Below are 19,254 nucleotides of genomic sequence, written 5' to 3'. Positions count from 1 at the left end.
GGGGGGGGGGGGGGGGCGTGTCCCTTTTTCTCACGCGCGCAGTGGCCGTCGCCGGCTTTGTTCCCCCTCAATTGCGTGGCGCAGCGACAGAAGAGCATGCATGTCACTTGTGTATAAATAGGAAAACTACCAAGGCACACACGCAATATGCTGCTGCTGCTGCCGGCTGCCGTTCCCCCCAACAAAAAGCCTTGATTCGCCTACCCTGACCGATGAGACCGAGATCAGCTCTGAGCGTGAAGGAAAGGGGTGCAGGTATCCTTGCAAGAAAGTACCATAAACCCCCCCCCCCTTTTAACAAGTAACACATGTCTTCCAAAGTCCCCAAGAAGAAGAGCCAACTCTTTATCTTAGGTTGCACAACTTTTGACCACTCCAAAGTTGTACCGAGCCTAGCAGCAAGTTGAGAAACTTGTACTTTCGGCGTCATCGCCCCCCTCCCCTTCCAGGGCTGTCTGTGCCTGTATCAGACAGAGAGTTTTAAGAAGTCTCCTCATGATATCTGTCACATTAAGTTTTTGGTAGACTTTGACTTTTCAATTTAACCAAGTCTTTCTTTTTTTCTTTTCTTTTTCTTAATTACGGGGTTGAGCGGCTCAAATCCTATTCTTAACCAGCCAGTTCCAAGGGCCAAACCAGAAGCAAACTTCGAGTTCGCTTCCCCGATCACCTTGCCGCTACTATACAAGAAGAAAAAAACGAGCCGTTTTTTCCCTTGTCACAGGGCTGGTTTGAGAGAGGGCCGGCGGGGGCGTATGCGTCACTTTTGCTGCTTGGAGCTTCCCGACCAACTAACTTACTCAAAAAAGGCAAGTTCCTCGTGGTTCTTGTTATTGCTCATTAATAATAATAAAGAGGTTCCATCATCCATGGCAATGGTAGCCCATGGTTATTCGTATAAAAAGGCAGGGCCACTTTGCGGTACCTGGTTCTCTCGGCAGGGGACGGGGGTTCAGTACTGGCCCTATTCGCCCCCCTCCTCCTCCCTTTCTCTCACAACCCCAGGTTGGGTCCATATGATGGTGAGCAAGTCTTTCTGCGACCTGGAAGCGTGCTGAAGAGGAGAGACGGGGGGGAGACTCTTGCTAGTGAGCGAGACGGGAAGCTTGTGCACAATATTCTCTTATTTCTTGTCATCTTGAGCTGCGTAACAGCAAAGATGCCTCGCGTTTTTTGTTGCGTTACGGAGGGGCGTGTGAGTTCAATTTGGGGAAGGGGGTGCCGAAAGGAAAACGCCAGCCATCTCCAAATTGTTACTTGTACTAAGGAACTCTGTTAACAACATGCAGCCACAGTCCAATCACTCACACTGCAGCCGCTTCTCCCGTCGAATAGGCAGAGAGCCCCTTGCCGTCAACCGGTGCGAATCACTTGAAGTTTAGCATCCATCAGAAGAGTTAAGAGAACAATCGGGCCATAATCGCCCGTTTCCAGAATTTGGTATCTAATATTGCTCTCTAAACAACAGCAAAAGAATAACAACACAAAATAATTCTGTGGCTCCTGTTTTTCAGCCCTCAGTACATAAAACTCCGTTCCAAATCCCAAAATATGCTATGCAAGTGTCCCCCCCCCCCAAAAAGCAACGCTTGATATCCCAAAATTATCTGCCCCCGGCAATGCCGCCGAAGGAAAGTACTGTGCGTGTAAATAAAACAATTGAGAATAGAACGGTGGCTTTCGCTTCAAGCAGTGCCAGCTGCTTCCTCTTCCCCTTCAGCATCCAACTCGTCGTCCTCGTCCTCGGATTCGTCATCAGACTTGGGAGGCTCCCATGTCTCTTCAAGTTTCAAGCCCTTGCCGACAGGCTCAGGGTAGCGAAAGGTTGAGCCGAGGAGCGATGTCACAGTTGAGTGATAGTTGTTGAGCTGCGGGTCCTCCTGGTGTTTGTCAGGTGTGTCGTAGAGACCCATGCCTACCAGAATCTCGCCTTCTTCCTCTGCAGGTTCTACCTGAGGGAAGGCAGCCGGTCTTCCTTGAGTAGGCGGTTGTTGCTGTTGTGGTGGCTGAAGGAATGCCTCTGGCGTAGGAGGTGAGGTTCTGTTGAAGCCGTGCATGATGAAGTTGTTCCACTGAATGTTGCCGCCCTGCACTTGCCCGGATTCCATGCTGGATGGGAGAGAGTTAGGGAACATCTGACTCTCTTCATTCGGTGTGTACATGGCAGCGGGCTTTTGTGGCATCTCCCAGCCCTCCGTACCAAAGTACTGGTCATTCTCCAAAGGGGGAAAGGCGGCAGGAAGTGGTGAAAAGGTGGAAGCGGGAGACGTATTCGTTGAGTACGACTCGACCATGGGCGAGTAGTGAGGGCCGGCGCCAAAATACAAATCTTGATAGTCGGAATACATGTTTGGCGTGGAGAGAGGGTTGGTGTTGGGGGTATGTGCGAAGTTGGAAGGAAGAGCGAGGAGATGCGTAGAGGGATGCCAGCTCACTGGCCGGCCCTGGCTGAGCATGGCATCTTGTCTGGGAACAAACGGGTTCTGGGTTTGCGCGGGGTTGAGATAGTCCAGGACCTGCTGCTGTCGGCGATTGTTGCTGCTCTCATACATCATGGTCCTCCTTCTGGCGGCCAAGATGGCGGCTCGGGGGCTGTTGTTGGCGCTGGCTGGCTTCATAACACGCATGGCTGTGCCAGCTCGTTGTCCTGTAGACCCTCGCGAAAGTCGACGGCCGGCTGCTTGGCCCATATAGAAATCGTCGTGGTACATTTGCTGAGGATAGGCCGCAGTATTCTGCGTGGGCATCATCCCATAGACAGGATGCTGCATCATCTTGCCGTCTCGATGTTGTGATTGGTATTCTGGCTGATGGTGGGGGTGTACGTAGATGGGTGCCGAGAAGCGAAGTAAGAGCAGTTGGACGTGAAATCCCCGAGGCTCTGTCTGAATTGCAACTGCGTTTCTTTAGAGGGTATGTTGTTGAATGGTGCAAAAGACTTTGGTCGATGTGAAGAAATAAAAGCAAAGGTCGAGGAAGGAATGGATCCAGCGTGGGTTAAGTATGGTTGCAAGTTCATGGCCACGACAAGGAGCCAAATAGGGCGACATCGAAAGGGGCGTTATTAGTCCCATGGGGGTGTCGTACGGAACCACAGCGACAGGCAGGGGCGGGAGTTGGTGACTTGACGGCGTTCAAACAGGAAAGAGGTCGATCAAAGCCCAGCGTTAGGTTATAGAATGAAATGGTTAGGTTGAACTAGTGCAACGCCAGATCCAATTTGAAGACATGCAAAACGCATGTATGTACACCCCCCATCAGGCTTGCAGGCTTGCAGGCTTGCAGGCTTGCAGCAGGCCGTCCGTCTGGATCTTGATGTGGGCCACCCAGCCTTTGCGGCCAGGAGCAGGGATCTATTCGTAGTCTCTTTTTGCCTTTGTCGGACGGGCTTGTTGATGGCTTGACACCGCTGCTGCACCACACACACACACACACAGCATGATACACCACAGGCTGCGCCGACCGTGCTGCGCTAGCGGGCTTTCTGTGCCTGGAGCACGCTCGGCGGTTGGTGATGGATGTCTGCATGCATGCATCCTTGGAGTCGCCAAAACGTGTGAGTGGCTCGCCTGGGGAAAGACGCCGAGTCCATGAGTCGCCAGGGTGCTCCCTCTGGTAAGATTTCGTACTGAGCACCAAAGCGAGCTTACCGGCTGTCGCGTCTTTGTGCAAGGTATGGTCAGTTGGTCATTGCTTCCCTTTTCTTTGCTTTTTTGTTATGAGATTTCCTTCCGCATCTTAGCTGGAGCGTGGAAGCCTTCTCTCTTTCAAGTCCATTTCTCCTTCCACCTTCCGCGGCTCAACATTTCTTGTGCCTTTGCGTTCCCATGCAGTGGGGATGTTTTCCGAGCCGCCCCTCCAAGAGCCAAGGATTGCCGTCCATGCCTCCTAGTATAAGTTGGCTCGTGTGGGCGCTGAATGAGAGAAGGGGAGCTGCGTCATGGGGCAGTCGTGCAAGGGGTGTCTCATCAGATGGATTCCGGTGCAAAGACCTGTTTTAATGGATCAGAACCAGAAGGGATGGAGAAGAAATAGCCTCCATCTGAGCGGCGCCAATGTAGCCTGGCAACCTGGCTGGCGGAGAAGCAGGCAAGGATAACGCAGCGCCAGCCGAGTCTTAGCCATGTCGATGGCGTGTCGAGAAGGTGTGGCGAGCATGTGGAGCTTATTAGTCGCTTTTTCTTTTTTTGAAATCCTTTTTTAGCTGGCTTTGCTTTGCATCAGGACGGTAACACAGCCGCGCAGTTGCGAGCGGCATCGTGCTCCGAAATGCGTTGTGCGATGCAGTTTTGCACGGGGCCATGGGTATCATATCAAGGGTGTTCCTCTCATCACAGGCAGAAATTTCGCGTGACGCTCCAGCCACCGAATTGGTTCCGCTCGATGCGCGAATGCTAGACGATATCCGTATTTGACTTTGGAGCAGGGATCGGGGCTTAGGGGTAGAGAAGTCACGGCTATTGATGGATGGTTGCGGTGGCGGAGGTCGGGAATGCCAAAGATGAGTGATTGTAACCTTGGCGGATGTCAACTACAGCCTGGCCAAAATGATATTAGTGTCAGTGTCGAGTTGGCGGCAAGAAACGACAGCCCAGTCGGCTGTGAAGAAGCCTGGACCAGTAAGCAATATGGAAGGCTGATCCCCGCTCCAACCACTTGAAGCCAAGGCGAATCAAATAAAAGAGTCAAGGGATACTGGTACGGTAAAGTGGTTGCTGTGGGCACACTGCGGTGTTGGGATAGCGGTGACACAGACAGCGCGTCAGCCATTGGCGTGCTGCGGACGAGAGGCAAGAGGCCCGAATCTGGAGGGTGGCGTGGGGACGGGGGGCGTGAGCGCAGACCCTGTCGAAGTTTGGGAATTGAGGATTCAAACGCAACAAGGCTTGTGAGTGGAGAATCTCCAGCTCCCGAGAGAAAGGTTGAAGGGGACAAGCAAACCGGTGCTCCGTTGATGTCTTGAACTAAGAGCGGGTGCTGGTGGGGATGAAAGTTGGTCGTCGTTGCAGGGCCGCCGACATCTGCCCAGGGTAGTTAGGAGGTAACTGGAGTTTTCTCCGTATGCACATCACTTTCGCTCTCACCTTTCCTTCGGCTCAGTGCTGATAGACGTTGTTCTTCTCTGGTCCATTCGCTTGTACCTTCTTCCCCACAGCCTCGAAGCCCAGCAAGCCCAGGGCGTGGAGATGAGGTGGGCGTTGGCGTAGCAAACGAAAGAGGGCAAAAGCCAGCAGCAGGGCAAATGTCGGACCTAGGGCCGTGACGAAGCTGATCTCATCAGCTTTTTTCACACTCTTTTTTAGTGTCACTGGTGAGGAGAAGGTTGCTCCGTGCTGTGTACTGCGTACGGAGGAATTCGCTCGTGCCGATGTGGAACGGGGGTAGTAGAGAGTTCAGGCAGGACGAACCACAAGCCACGACGGCCGCATGGCGAGACAAGAGCGAATGTCATGGTTCAGTATTATGGGGAAAGCAAGAAGCTTTTCTTCATATTGGCAGTCGTTTCTCCACGGGTTACCCAACTTATGTGATGGGTAGGAGTGGGATGGAGTGTGGCGGCGAAAGGCAGCAGGAGGCACAGCTACTCCATCTGCAGTATCTCTGCATAGGAGGACGGGCGTCAGCCCATGACCATCATGACATCGATGACTGACGATAATGTTGATGGTGCTGGCTGACGTGATGGCGAGCGCATCCTTCGTGGTGGTAGCCATGACCGGTTTGACAGGCGATTTGAGACTGTTGGGGCAGGTTGGGAGGAGGGAAGAGGAAGCGGCGCGGGCTTGCTCGTGTGCAGATTGCACGCTTGTTGCTGGCCTCTCAGGTCATGCTAATAAGGTAATTTAGGCACTTGCCCGCCAAAACACTAACAACTTTGCTGGGCTGTCCAAGCTCCACTGTCCACCGCAACACACCGCAACAACAGGCCTGCCTGGCTCAGCGGCTCGGGCTCAGTGGCTCAGGTGGTCCAGCGCCTTGTGTTGCAGTGGGGCATCAGGCAGACGGCGACAGCGAGAAGCTTTTTTGTCAAGCCAGCCAGCAACAAGCAAAAAGCGGCGGCGCGAGCGATCAAGTCAGCTAGCAACACGCCATCGCCAAACAGCATACCTGGAGCGAGGTGTTTATAGATTTCCAGCCAGAGCTTGTTTTACTCTCTTATTAGTGGCCCCGCCCTCGTGACGGTCGCACCGCAAGTCGTGGTGCAGCACAGTTTTCTGGTGGACGTTTGATACCCCTCGGCGCTGCAACTCTGTGGCCTGAACTCTCCCTTCCTAATAACGGTGCGACTTGCAGGACTGCAGTAACTGCTGGCTAGTAGTACAGCGTCTACCACCCGCCAAAAATGGAATCCACCAGAGCCAGCATGTCCACGCCTTTGCGTCTCTGCTTTTTGTGTCATGTCATTATCCGTCCAAGGCTTACATGTGCCTCAGCGGTGCATCAATATTCCTTGGTTTATCGTTCTGCTCTTCTATCCGGTATTTTTCTTTTGCTAAATCTATTTACTGCCCGTGGCGGTCAGCTCCTCCTCCTTGCCTTGTTAGAGCCTCTCACAGCGGAAGTGGAGCCCCGCCGGCCGCGGCGCAGCGCGAAACCTTGCCAGTTCCCTTCCCTTTCCCTCCCTGCACAGCACCTTCACATTAGCTACGGATACATGGTTGCATGACATGCTGCCCTCTTTGTTTCATGCTCCCTACGAAGTAGACACTGCTCTGTGCAAGCTCTCGCGTCCTACCAGCACGCGCCACGATGTCTACCTACCTTAACGAATGTCCACCATGTGGCCCGCCACTTGACCACATACATGGTGCCGCAGAATGCCACTGTGTATCCGAAAATTGCTGCATGTTACAGCTAGACGAGCCAGCGCTCTCGGAGATATCCAAGCCGTGATATAGGTCGCCACCGCCGCCGCCGCCGGCATGGCCGTGTCACCACCCGCCGGCCTCAACACTTGTCACTCTGCAGGCTCCGAACCGGTACCCTCCAACTCAACCTTGTCCCTCCAAGTCGATGGTGAGGCGGATCCTCGCATCCAACCCCTGGATAGCGGTAGCGGAACAGCAAGTCCATAGTCGGGCGTCATCCCCCTTCAACCACGGCTACCCATCACGCCAGAGAGCAGAGCCATGCTCCTCATCCAAAAACGACTAGCAATGCAGCTCGTCGGCTCAGTCCGCAAACTACACCCTGCGGCACCACCCTGGCACAAGATTGTGATGCGGGTTTCGGTTGGTGGCGCTGTGGTCGCTCCTCGTGACAGAGGCTACGTGCGCTCTGCAGCAGCCGCCCCCTGGTCAACCCGAACATCAACTTTTCGGTAATCAGAGTCGCCATGTACGAATGCTGCAGCACGCCTCCATCCTGTACTAGTTGCATGCTGGGGGATGCTGTGTGGTGGAGGTTGGATGGTTCAGTTCAGCGCCGCCAACTGATGACATTCGGAATTGTTCAAGCGACACTAACTCGTCAGGCCTCCCCTCCCTCCTGGGCTCCGCCACGGACGCGAATAGCCCACCGCATTACCAGTATTCTCTCCAGCAAGTCGAGCGGGGCGACGCAAATAGCTCGCTGGTGGGCTGAGTTTTGCAAGCTTCTCACAAGTAATAAGGGACCCCCTACTCGTCGTCTCTGGTACTTCTTATCAAGCTGCCGCTTCTTGTGTGCGTTTTCGGAAGGGCCTACATGTGGTGCTACAGTGTAGTTACGTGTGTTGCCTACGGAGTACTGATCCAGCAAATAAGGTGAACGAGAAAACTCAAAGCACGCCGTTCGAGGCTGGCGCATGGGGCCGCCGAAAGCCGTGCCCTGCCTGCAATATTGGGCAACGCGGCTACAGTGCCTCAAATGAGTCCAAAGGTACCAGTAAGCAGGCATGTCTGGCTAATGATAAGCCCAGTTACAGGTGCTCTTAACATGCCTCCATCCAACTTCTTTCATACTTGCTGAAATGAGTTGTCGGTCGAGAAGTTAGCTCAAAATAACACCTCTCCTCGTGGCTTGGCGCTGCAGACGCAAGCAACCCCTCTAACTGATAGTACAACGCCCAATTCATGACACGGACAAAGGGACCATAAAAACAGCAATGCCGAGCTGCTACCTAGTCTCTACTACTAACATACTAACAGCGTGTGGCTTGCTTGCTTTTTGCATAGATGAATGCCATGCTTGTTACGAGTACGGAGCGCACAGGACGTTGCGATTTCGCTGGGCTGCAACACAAATCGAGATGAACCTGTACCATATCTGACTTGGACGCCCCCCTCCCCCCCTTCACAGGGGGAGCCGCGATGTGAGACCCGGTGTCCAAGCAAAACGGCAGAAAACCATCGTTACTCTTCTGTTCTGGTGCACGATATGGATTCGCAATGTCTGATCCGCCATCCAGCTCGGCAAAGTCCAAGCGAAAGCTCTCAGTTGGCCACCTCTTGAACCTGGCGGGTTTTACCAACAGTCGTCACATCCGAAATGTTTTGAAACAATTTCTGTACAGGTACGTGTAAGAAGAGAAACTCAATGTGCAAACTACGGCGGTGCTCGTTCCGCACCGGTACCTCTGCCTCATCTGGACAGGGGCCCTTTTTTTTTTTTCCTTTATTCCCTTCTAGTTCCACACCACCGGTCGAGTTGGCTGTCGCAGGAGCCGCTGGCACGCCCCTCTTCCACGACGGACGGCCCCCTGGTCGCGCGGGACTGACTTTGTTCTGTACCCAACCACCGCTCTCAGTTGCTGGTACTGAGGCATGAGGCCGGCTTACCGAGTGCAAATTGCGGGCTGGCCTGCGAGGTAGTCCCGCCTATTGGCGCCTCCCATGGGCATGTCAAGTGAGACGCTGTGGGATCACTTTGGATACGACATGGGCGAGGGTCCAAAGAAATGACGGGCCTCCTTTACAGTATACTAACGTAGCTGTACTCCGTACAAAGTATCAACGCTCGCTTTTTGCAGGATATCATTCTAACTTAGTTACCGCTTGTACCCTGTACGTGCAGGAATCTCGGCTGCCTCCCATCTGCTTGGACTGATACGATCAACATTCAGATGCACACTCATCAGAGGCACTAGTCTTGATCTGTCCCTGTCCACGGGGTGAAGACGAAGAGTGCTTGGCGGGTCGGAGGAAAAAAGATGACGAAGGCCAATATCAATCATCTCGGTCCCTAGACATGTTTGCGGCGCTGCCCAAGGTTTCACAGCTCGCGAAACTCACCAACACCGCCATTCTATTTTTCCGGGTTCTTCTTTCATCGTTGATGAAGGGGGTGTAGCGAGGTCTTGTCAAATGCGCCGCAAGATCCTCTTGTCTAACTATGGGTGGCTTCAACCTCCAACACGTCTCGTCGCCACAGGATGCTGTGAGACCATCCGCCCGTCTGCCTCTCGGGTAGCCTTGACTTTTGGCTCTGCTATCCCTTTCCCTGCTTCTTTTGTTGGGCCAGCTCACAGTGGACCTGTCGCCCAACTCCGTCACAAGTACCACTCACACGCAGGTCTTTTTTCTCATCTTTCCTTCCCCGCCGCCGCCGCCTTGCTAGTAGGCCTGAGACAGGCCTGGCGGCTCTACGAAGCATGTACAAAGTGACGACGCCACCAAGAGTGAAAAGCAGAGTCTGAACCAGGACTGCATAATCCCGGCCTCCTGGCTCGCTTTGTTCTCTTTCGCCCTGCCCCCACACGCCCCCCCTCCATGTTCTACCCCGACTCGGCTAAAACTCGACCTTCCGTTGTTACCGTTGCGTGGTTTGTGATACGACTTGACTCGTCATCAACCCATGATGTGCTCTCTGGCTCTCTGGCCATGCTGGGCATGTTCCCGCCCAGCAATAGTTAACCAGTGGTACCGAAGTCGCCGCCGAGGCAGTGATAGGCATCACTTGTTCAAACAGGCAAAGCTAAAGCAACCGATTCTACGACGTACAGCCTCAGCAACGAGCTCAACGCGGATTACATATCTGCCTTGCTGGACTCTTCCTGCAAGAAGGCTGGCTGCCAGGTATTTGGATTTGTGTGCCAGTATGCACCGCAACAGCATGACGGAGGATGAGCCTTGATGGAAACTCAATGCTCCATCATCGATAGGGCGCCTAATTTTAGTCACCCGCATTCTGTGCTCAGCCGAGTTGCAGGAGCTCGCCCGAAGAAGCAAGCTTCACGGCGCCACCGCACTGCCAACTCTTCGACCCTCATCGTGCTATTGATGAAGCAGACCAGAGCCGCCCTTTTCCCATGTGGTTGTTTGCCCAGCTGTGACGCCTTGCCCATGTTGTGGGCCGGTGTGAATGCCGGGGATGCCTCTGGCGACGATACCAAGTGTGTTGATCTTGAGAAGGATTCTCACTGCAGTTACATAGCTAACTAGCAGTACGTACGGATACCCACTACCTCAATGCTGGCATCCACGGCATCCTTGTCGACGGGCCTTGAGCTGCCACGCACACGCACCCGCCCGCACTCACTCACACATTCCTGAGTCGTCTGTCACAACACAACTCACTGATCAGGGACCTGCCCAGTTCAGAGTCGTTCCCACACAAGACCGGAGCCCAGCCAGCCCATGTCCCGGCCACGGACGATCCCCCGTCGGTACAGGTTCCCACACGAGCGGTAGCGGCCCCCCCGATGGCACCTCTGTCACTTTCTTCTCCATTTTGCTCGTTTCCACCCCGGTCGTCATCGTCGTCCGGGTCTCGTTCTGGGCATCGGCTGACAGTTGGAAATTTTCGGCTTGGCCCCAGCAGCGCTATTCGAAGTTGATGATCAATAGTCACATATTCGCACTTTGGCCCTCACCGCCCGCTCAACACTACAGGTAACTAGAGGCTGAGGCTGAATCCCACCAATCAACCCTGCCCCCCTGGTCTAATCTCCTAGACCAGGTTGTTGCCATGACACGTTTGGATGCTTTCTTTTTTTTTTCTCTTTAATGAGAAATACATTTCATCCATTAATTTCCATTCCCGGAAAGAGGGACCCCCGACTTTCGAACCCATACCGTTACGCAATGACCACAAAAGCTTCTTCGATGCTCTCACTCCCGTCTAGCGCCAACATTTCTAGTCACACGGCGTTGCTTTTTCTCAACGTGCATTGCATCGGGCTGCAGCGACGGCATGTGAAGTCTCCAACTTCTGTCTTTGTCACGGAACGCGAATCACAGGGCGCCCAGAACCAGAGGCGAATCGGGCTGTGTAACTCTGGGTTCAGCCTTGCGTCCAACGCGCAGCTTGAAACTGGCCAGCATCACACCTGATGCTGAGGGACTTGCATCTTGCCCATTATTAATTTAGTGCTAAGACATCTTTGAAGTTCCTGTCTTACCCACACCAATAAGAGGGACGGGCTCCCCTCCCCGACGTCACTCGCTCCTTTGCCGAATTTGATAATCATCAAGAACATCGTGGTAAAAAGCTACCAAACCTGGCTCAAATTGATTCAAGGAAAATAAACAGTCGCCCCTTCCTGACCGATACACGAAGAGACAACTGAGCGAGAGAGATTAGCCATGTGGCAGTCAGTCTGTTCATCTTCCATCCGATGGTGGGCGTGTGGTATATAATTGGGATTCATATGTATCAACCGTCATGTACCTTGCCCTTTTGCTTATTCGCAGACGGACTGTCTTGGGCGACAAAAGCTGCGCACTTCGGCCAGTGCACGAACAAAAGGATTGAAACCGTGTCATGTGGGCGCGCGGGCGAGAGCAATCACACTGCACCACCAGGCACGCAATAGGCATACGGCTCTTTTCTTCCTTTCCTTTTTTTTTTCTTTTTTTCTCAAAAAAATTGGCCTTTCGTTTTTCCAGCCTTACTGGGTACCCCCCCCCCCCCCATCAGCGACGATCCAGAAAGGAGACGGGCATAACAGGGATGGAAAATGCGCGCCTTCCAGACGGGATATGTCTAAAAGCGGGAACATGTTCAAGCCCAGTGGCCAGGGTCTCAACCAAAGGGCCTTGGGGCCTTGCTCACCACTTACTACTGGTACTGGTTAATAATACAGCACCAGATGGATGTCCTGGGGTACAATACGGAGAGCTGAGACAACACACCCGCGGGTCCATGTTCTGGCCAAGGAGCCGACAGCATTCTTTCTCTCTCTTTCCTCGATAGTTTGGGAACCACCATGCAACTAATTTGGCCGCTTGTCTTCCTGGGGTGCAGAGAACTCGGCTTTCCTCTGCGATCATGATATGGGGTACCTAACTACTTACTGAGTACATAGTAGTTAGCAGCATCCCCTTCGGAGCAGACCATGTGGTCAGAGACAGGATCGGCTGCGAATGCCCCTTTGCTGGCCTCTGCTGGCAAGTCTCTTTTGGCTGGTGCAGCTCACTTCCCAGCGTGCGGCGTTTTCCTGTTTGGCAAAAAAGGAACGAATGGGCCCTCGCAAATCATATCATCGTCCGCCCGCCCAAGGTGTGACCTGTACCTGTCGGCAGGTGCACTTTGTACATCGCTGACATGTCACTTTTTTCATACTTTCTTGGCCGTCGTTTGCCTTGCTGCTGCTCGTTTTGCCCAATTTTGCTTTGTCGCGACGCCACGATTCAGGTGGGAGAAAAATAGCGAGCGCACCAGATTGATCTTTTTTCTTCCTTCCGCGCAGCTTTCTCCGGCGGCCCTGGCAGAAACAAGGTTCCCCCCGGGGCGAAACAAGAGATGACTTGGAAAAGCAAGATCCCCGAAAGCTTTGGCTCTGGGGAGACACCGATGTCCCCTCGTCCGCGTCGCACCAATGAAAGATGGCCGAAACAGGAGTACGTACGTACAGCTCATTTTCGTTTCTCGCTCTCTTTACGATACAAGCCCGTACGGTCCGGCGCTCTACTTCGGCCAATACGATGAGTTTGCGAAGTTGGCCGAGACTACTCGACGAGAACGAGGCATCAAGATGACGGAGGTTTTGACTTTTGTCCCTGGCGTCCCTGATCACCAGGACTTGGCACAAGAAAACGCACCAGCGAAAAGAAAGCTACTGGGATTTGCGAAGTACATATTAACTGACATGTGGGCGCCCAAAAAACATGGCCGACTGGCATGCTGCTACCTGACACCACACTGAGTCACCAAAGTTGCGAAGCAAGCCCACAATGGCTGCAACTTGCGCCGGGTCACCACTCACCACTCACCACTCACCACATTCTCTCTCTTGTCTTGCGGGAAACCGTTTTGCTTTTCGCGCTGTCCAACAAACTTGGTCTCCCTTGTCTGTTTCACCCCTTTTCCAGCCCATTTCCATTTCGTACCATGTAGCACACAGGCCGCATACCTCTCCCCTCATCGCATCGCCTTTGGACGGGATCGCGACAAGAGAGCTTCCTTGAGAATGTCTCAAATTTTGGGCGTTTTACAGAGTGCCAAAGAAGAAACCACGGGGTGGAGAGAGGGGACGGACCGGGAAAAAGGGCGCACTTCCATCAACAAGGCAATCACATGGGAGGGGGTGTGTTTTATTTGTTTTTCCGCTGCCGCCGCTGCTGCAGCTGGCCATCACATCGTCGTCACAGGCCAGGGCGCTTCTTGCGTGCATGATTCAATATCGACGCCCAAGCCGGCAAACCCTTCGCGCTGCACTTTGAGCGTGGCCAGGTCAACGGCAAAGCGCACGCAGCGATGCGCGTCCCAGGCTGCATCATCCCCATCGCCACCCGCCGTCGTCAGTCCGAAGAGCATCCCGGCAATGAATGTGTCTCCCGCTCCCACCGAGCTGGTTGGTTTGTCCATGTTAGCCTGCTGCGATTTTGCATGTCTGGGTGGTCGTGTTCTTCTTTATGACAGACACCCCCTCCTCCGGGAATGCGGGCAAGAACAGGATGCTGGTGAAGCAAAAAGTGACCTACTCGACCACGGTAATTTGTTCGGGCTGTTGCTTGACAGGACAGTGAATCTGGTCCCCAGATACGTGAGATATTGCATAGGCGCCGCCAGCTCCCCAAGGGCACAGGGACAGGGATCTAATAAATTTAGCCACATGGTTAGATTCGGGAGGTGCTGCAGCAGGGGGGGGGCATTTCTTCTTCTAAAAAAAGGAAACACGGAACGCACGCTTGCCCTCTCGGCTCAGTCGTGAGACAAGCCATTGCGGAATCATATCCGTTATCCTGTAGGAACAAGTTAGTGATCAGCCTTGTCTCGCAAAGGGTAACCCGTTTAAATTGTCTGTTTCTCGCCAGACAGGATAGACAAAACATACCTCTGTCCACGCTTTGGAGTAGAAGACGACATCTACCTCGGCGGCCAGCTCACGCAGCCCCTCTCTGCCTGGCTTCTCGACCTCGACGCTGATTTTACATCCCGGTAAGACGCTTCGCAAGATGCGAATGCATTCCAGCGTGGTGTCCGGTATGCGGCCCTATAAGTTGCACGAGATTTGATCAGACGACGCCATACATCTCACTCCGTATTCCCGCGTCTTCCCTCGCACACGCGGCAAGTCGTATGTGTGTGTGTGTGTGTGTGTGAGTCGCCCTTACTTACCTCAAAGTGCCACCAAGACTTGCCCTCGGGTGGAAAGTCGCGGGCGATGATTTCGAACTCGGCGACCGTCATCTCCGCGAGCGGGTTGTAGTTGACCAGCGTGCGGCTACCTGTGCGGTCGCTCCGTATGATGTAGCTGCTCGCCGCCTCGGTGGCCTCGTCGCGGTAGACGCAATGCCGGAAGCTCACGGGCGTGGCGACGCGGCCAAACGAGCGCATTACCTGCTGCGTCGCCAGGCTGTCCTTCCTGGGCAAGCACGCCACCAGGTGCAGGCGGCGGCCGTCGCCAGGACGTACGATGAGCTGCTGGAGCACCTCTAGCGAGTTTGCGCCGTTGCCACCGCGTCTGACTTCCAGGCTTGACGCCCGCAGCTTGGTGTCCTCGTCTGGGTAGTGTGGCACGCTGTGAGCGAGAGAGAGAGAGAGAGGGTCAATGAGCGACGCCCTGAGGTCGTGCGTGGGAGGGGAGGACTTGCGTCAGGATGGTGTCCAGGTAGCAGGCGCCTACCATGACAATGTCCATGTTTGCGGGATCGGGATGGCCTTGCAGTGTCACCGGGTGCGACGGGGAGCTGAAGACAGCTTCTGGCCGTGCTTGGTTGGTTTGGGTGAAGTGCGGTGCGAGGCCATTGGCTCCATTAAATCCTTATGGCCACAATGCTGCGAAACAGCCACACAGGCTACGTAATTTCATCACACAAGAACGGCCAAAGGGTAGAGATTGAGAGCCCCAGGCTTGTCGTTCATTGTGTCTCTCTCTCTACCTTTCTCCTTTGTCGCTTCGAGAGCGTCGGTGTGACGTCACCTACCCTAGAGCTACCTACTGACATCATCATAGGCGGGTGGAAGCTGCTGTCTCCGGTACTGTGAGCAGTGAGCACGCATCCGAGTGAGTTGGGTGGTATTGCATGCGACTTTTACACGGCGTGGTTATCTATCATCTGAGGATCAAAAGCAATGGTGAGGGGTGAATGGTTGTCGGTCCCGGGTGCTGACGATGACGATGAGACTAATACACCCGCAAGTCCATATAGTGCAAGCGTTCCGTTCCGGTAAATGTCAACCGTGCTAGGAAGTTACAAGTCGCATCAATCAAAACATTGCCATCAGTTTACTGTTAGCACACCGTGAATTTCCGAACCTCTGGCAATAGTTAGTCAATCTAATCCCACGAATGCCCCGCGGCGGAAGAGAGCTTTTTTGGTGGGGTTCATCAAGGCGATACGGATAACCTCAGCAACCGGACTTTAGCATCCAGCTTAAACTGCGCCTGACAACAAAACATTCGAGCATCGACAGCAGAGATAGACAACAGATATCGGTGACATCTGCGCGATTGAATTACCTTGTCTCCAAGACATACTGAGCGACAGCGTGACAGCTTCGAGGAAGCCCATTGCTGGCCGCTGCGGATCCAGCCAAGATGGAGGCGGACCGAGCACCCTCAAATGAGGACGACAAGCTGAAGCCGGCCGACGAGCGGCACGGCACGGTCTTTGACGACTGCTCCGATGGCAGCGACGAGGACTGCAAGCCGGTAGAGGTGTGTATCTCTTGTTGACCTGGCCCTGTGTGCGGCGGCGCGATGCTAATGCCGCGAGCCCGGGGTATATAGGTCGTCTTTGATCCCGCGAACCCATATAGACGAAAATCGTCCCTCGTATCATCCGAGTACCCGCCGCGAGCGGCCATAGCCGTGCAGCGCAGACAGGGGATGGTGCAGCAGTACCTCGAGAGCCAGCGACACGGCAGCGAACCGGCGAAGTCATACCGGGCGCATCCGATCCTCGGCAGCGCCAGCCCCCAGATTGAGGGATTATCCACGCTCACGCCGCCACCGCCGTTGTCTGCCGCTCCCGGGAGCGCGTCGCCCGGCGGCCTCACGGAGCGTCGCCACTCCCGCGCGGTCGTCGACCCGACGAGCCTCGATAGCGGCGAGATCGGCCAGGCCGACCAGCAGGACTGGGCGCGCGAGATGCTGCGCAGCGCGTCCGAGGTCGACCTGCAGCAGCACCACAACCACCGCCAACAGCAGCCGCCGACGGGCGAGGCGCCGTCGCGCATGTTCACCAAGAAGCAGCTCAGCGACATGGCCTGGGGCGTGCGCGAGCTGAGCCGGCGGCTCAGCAGCATGCGCATCCGCGTGCGCGTCAAGTCGATCCTGATCCTGACCAAGCTGCACGACCAGGACCTGATCCCCACCACGCGGGAGCTGGCGGCGTGGCTGCTGAGCGCGCAGCGCAGCGTCCGGTACGTCGTGTACGTCCAGGACAAGCTGCGGGAGAGCAAGAAGTTTCACGCGGAGAGCCTCGTCGCCGACGTCGCGGCCGAGGACCCGAGCCTGGACGCGGACGAGGTCCGGAGGCGGCTGCGGTCGTGGGACGAGGACATGTGCCGCACGCGGCCGCACGTGTTCGACTTCGTCATCACGCTCGGCGGCGACGGCACGGTGCTGTACGCGAGCTGGCTGTTCCAGCGCATCGTGCCGCCGGTGCTGAGCTTCGCGCTCGGCAGCCTCGGCTTCCTGACCAAGTTTGACTTTGAGGAGTACGCGCCGACGCTGACGTCGGCGTTTACGAGGGGCGTCACGGTGAGCCTGCGGCTGCGGTTCGAGAGCACGGTGATGCGCAGCATCCGGCGGCGGAAGACGGTGGGCGGGCGGTTGGACGGGCTAAAGATTAGCGAGAACAGCACCACGACGAGCGAGGAGGAGGAGGACGAGGAGATGATGCACAAGAAGCGGGATCTGGTGGAGGAGCTGATTGGCGAGGAGAGGGAGGACGCGCACACGCACCGGCCGGACGGGACGTATGAGATTTTGAATGAAGTGGTCGTGGATCGGGGGCCAAACCCGAGTACGTTGTTTGATGGGAAAATTTGGCGTCTTAAGCTAACAAAAATTGTGCGCAGCCATGTCTTTCACGGAGCTGTTTGGCGACGACGAGCACTTCACGTCGATCCTGGCCGACGGCATCTGCGTGTCGACGCCGACGGGCTCGACGGCGTACAACCTGGCCGCCGGCGGGTCGCTGTGCCACCCGGAGAACCCGGTGATGCTGGTGACGTCGGTGTGCGCGCACACGCTGTCGTTCCGGCCGATCATCCTGCCGGACACGATCGTGCTGCGGGTGGGCGTGCCGTACGCGGCGCGGACGTCGTCGTGGGCGAGCTTCGACGGGCGCGAGCGCGTGGAGCTGAAGCCGGGCGACTACGTGACCATCAGCGCGAGCCGCTACCCGTTTGCTTCGGTGCAGGCGGAGGGAAGGCGCAGCGAGGACTGGGTGAATAGTATTAGTGGTAAGCTCGGGTGGAACACGCGGCAGAAGCAAAAGGAGTTCAAGGAGTGGAAGAAGTGAGGTTGGGCGGTTGCTGTACTCTCTCTGAACTTGGGTAGAGGCGAGGGGATGGATATCCAAAGATATAGAAGGGAATCTGTTGCGACAACGATAACAAGGGCAATGAAATTATTTCTACATGGGTAATGGCAATCTTGAAGGGTGCGTCGTTGGTCTGGCTGGGAGCCTGATGACGCCAGAAATACAAAAAGTGGTCTGACAACGCACTCCCTGGACAGCCGTCGAGTATTTCTCGACCTCTCCTGGTTTGCCTACTGCTTGACTAAAACCCGTAGCGATCAAGAGAAAACACCTTTTGCATCTCGTGCTCTGGGCATCGGGACCGCGATCGCCCGCGATGCTAGCTCCAATTAGCGTCCCGCGAACGAGATGACCCAAGCTCCCCCCCCCTGAATCTCTTCTCCATCAGACCGACCCCCGATCGCCTTCCTCCTCCATTCGCATCCCGCTTCAAAGTGTTCCTCACCGAGCGAATTGCGCCCGTATCTGCCCAACATGAGCTCGCCCACCACCGCCGGTGCCCCCGGCGCCTCCTCCCTGCCGCCCGACCTCTTCGACACCGCCACGCTCCTCTCCTCGCCTTTGCCGGCAGCATCGTCCTCTTCGCCTACCTCGCCTCCCGCCGCTTCCTCGCCCCCTCCACCTCCACCGCCCTGCGCTTCCTCTTCGTGTGGCACCTCGCCGACGCGCTGTGCCATTTCATCCTCGAAGGCAGCTTCCTGTACCACTGCTTCTTCTCCTTTGTCGAGTCTTCCACTCCCGGGCTGGTGCCCGGCGCGTTCAACTACCTGGGCCACGGCGCGGAGAGGACGTACGGCCCGCAGAGCGGGGGTGACAACGCGCTGGCGCAGCTGTGGATGGTGTACGCACGCGCGGATAGGCGCTGGGCGGGGGCGGACTTGGGCGTGGTGAGCTTGGAGCTGTTGACGGTGTTTTTTGATGGCCCGGTGGCGTTGTATGTGGCGTGGCTGATCGCGAGGAGGGACTCGAGGGCGAGCTTCTGGATGACTGTGCTGGCGACGTGCGAGCTGTACGGCGGTGAGTTGCGGGCGTCCCCTTTTGCTGTCCGCTGCGCTGTTCGTCGAGGCGCGGGGAACGACTGACGTTGATCTTGTTTTAGGCTTCATGACGTTTTGCCCCGAGTGGCTCGTCGGCAACGTGAACCTGGACGGCAGCAACTTCATGTACATGTGGGTGTACCTCGTCTTCTTCAACATGCTGTGGGTGTTCATCCCGCTGTACGCCCTGTGGTACTCGTACTGCGACTTTACCCACGCCTTTGCGGTTCGGACGGCGAAGAAGGGACAGTAAGGTGAGAGGGCACCCCTCGGCTGTTGGTTTAAGGGTTGGAGCACTTACAATGTGAGAAGCGGTTCTCACAACAGGAAAACCTGTCATGGGTGTGAACAAGGGTTGC

General features: G+C 55.5%; 4 protein-coding genes across 4 annotated transcripts; 1 reads left to right on the top strand and 3 right to left on the bottom strand.

Annotated features, from left to right (window-relative positions):
* Window positions 1–1,685: 1,685 nt before the first annotated feature.
* Window positions 1,686–2,711, bottom strand: ISF_03949 (hypothetical protein; the record flags this gene model as incomplete). Its single annotated transcript, XM_018847555.1, has 1 exon — window positions 1,686–2,711. One exon carries the CDS (start codon window positions 2,709–2,711, stop codon window positions 1,686–1,688), a length of 1,026 nt encoding a protein of 341 aa, XP_018705135.1.
* A 10,783-nt stretch (window positions 2,712–13,494) lies between these two features.
* Window positions 13,495–13,728, bottom strand: ISF_03948 (Carbohydrate/purine kinase; the record flags this gene model as incomplete). Its single annotated transcript, XM_018847554.1, has 1 exon — window positions 13,495–13,728. The coding sequence occupies one exon, from the start codon at window positions 13,726–13,728 to the stop codon at window positions 13,495–13,497; it is 234 nt and encodes a 77-aa protein (XP_018705134.1).
* A 112-nt stretch (window positions 13,729–13,840) lies between these two features.
* Window positions 13,841–15,004, bottom strand: ISF_03947 (hypothetical protein; the record flags this gene model as incomplete). The annotated part of the gene is made up of 5 exons (XM_018847553.1): window positions 13,841–13,958; window positions 14,050–14,105; window positions 14,198–14,356; window positions 14,482–14,952; window positions 14,990–15,004. The coding sequence occupies 5 exons, from the start codon at window positions 15,002–15,004 to the stop codon at window positions 13,841–13,843; spliced, it is 819 nt and encodes a 272-aa protein (XP_018705133.1).
* Window positions 15,005–15,904: 900 nt separating this feature from the next.
* On the top strand, window positions 15,905–19,148 carry ISF_03946 (NAD+ kinase; the record flags this gene model as incomplete). The annotated part of the gene is made up of 5 exons (XM_018847552.1): window positions 15,905–16,024; window positions 16,097–17,336; window positions 17,392–17,833; window positions 18,247–18,875; window positions 18,958–19,148. The coding sequence occupies 5 exons, from the start codon at window positions 15,905–15,907 to the stop codon at window positions 19,146–19,148; spliced, it is 2,622 nt and encodes an 873-aa protein (XP_018705132.1).
* Between the last annotated feature and the right edge of the window lie 106 nt (window positions 19,149–19,254).

This window comes from Cordyceps fumosorosea (genome assembly GCF_001636725.1).
Source record: "Cordyceps fumosorosea ARSEF 2679 chromosome Unknown scaffold_8, whole genome shotgun sequence".
In the NCBI taxonomy this organism is placed as follows: domain Eukaryota; kingdom Fungi; phylum Ascomycota; class Sordariomycetes; order Hypocreales; family Cordycipitaceae; genus Cordyceps; species Cordyceps fumosorosea.
The sequence above is the reverse complement of the archived record's forward strand: the minus strand, read 5'-3'. Positions and strand labels throughout refer to the sequence as shown.